We start from the raw sequence: 611 nt of genomic DNA, 5'->3' as shown, positions 1-611 counted from the left end.
CTAGAAGAGGCTGAATGGGTTCAAGCTCGGTTCGATCAGCTCAATCTCATTGATGAAAAAAGATTAGCAGCAGTATGCCATGGACAATTATACCAAAGAAGAATGAAGAAGGCATTTGACAAAAAGGTACATCCAAGGGAATTTCATGAAGGTGAACTGGTGTTGAAAAAGATTCTACCTGTACAAAAGGATCACAGGGGCAAATGGACTCCGAATTATGAAGGGCCATTTGTGGTGAAGAAAGCATTTTCTGGTGGGGCACTAATTCTCACAAGAATGGATGGGGAAGAGTTACCATTTCCAGTTAATTCTGATGCAGTAAAAAAGTTTTATGCATGATGATTCCGTGATAGTGGTTGCCATTAAGGGGATGTTGATATTATCTTTAAAGCTCATTGTACTCTGATTTCTTCACTGAATAAATTCCACATGATTTCATTCATATTTTGGTTGTTTGCATTCCATCTGAAATATTGCATGTCACGCTGAGCTATTAAGTAAATAAGGAAAAATGGAAATGAAAATAAGTAAACGCGTGTTGATAAAAGCATCACAGGCATATCCGGTTGGTGGGCTCGGTCCTAGAGGATGTCGTGAAAAAAAAAAAAAAG

General features: G+C 38.1%; 1 protein-coding gene across 1 annotated transcript in view; it reads left to right on the top strand.

Annotated features, from left to right (window-relative positions):
• LOC106780612 overlaps nucleotides 1-339 on the top strand; it is a 5,222-nt gene extending 4,883 nt beyond the window's left edge. Inside the window, exon 3 of the mRNA XM_014668907.1 lies at nucleotides 5-339. Within this exon, the coding sequence (XP_014524393.1) occupies nucleotides 5-339 (335 nt within the window). The remainder of the gene's footprint in view (nucleotides 1-4) is intronic.
• The last annotated feature ends 272 nt before the right edge of the window (nucleotides 340-611 follow it).

The sequence above is a fragment of the Vigna radiata genome, unplaced genomic scaffold (genome assembly GCF_000741045.1).
Source record: "Vigna radiata var. radiata cultivar VC1973A unplaced genomic scaffold, Vradiata_ver6 scaffold_149, whole genome shotgun sequence".
Classification (NCBI taxonomy): domain Eukaryota; kingdom Viridiplantae; phylum Streptophyta; class Magnoliopsida; order Fabales; family Fabaceae; genus Vigna; species Vigna radiata.
This window is presented reverse-complemented; position numbering and strand designations above follow the sequence as displayed.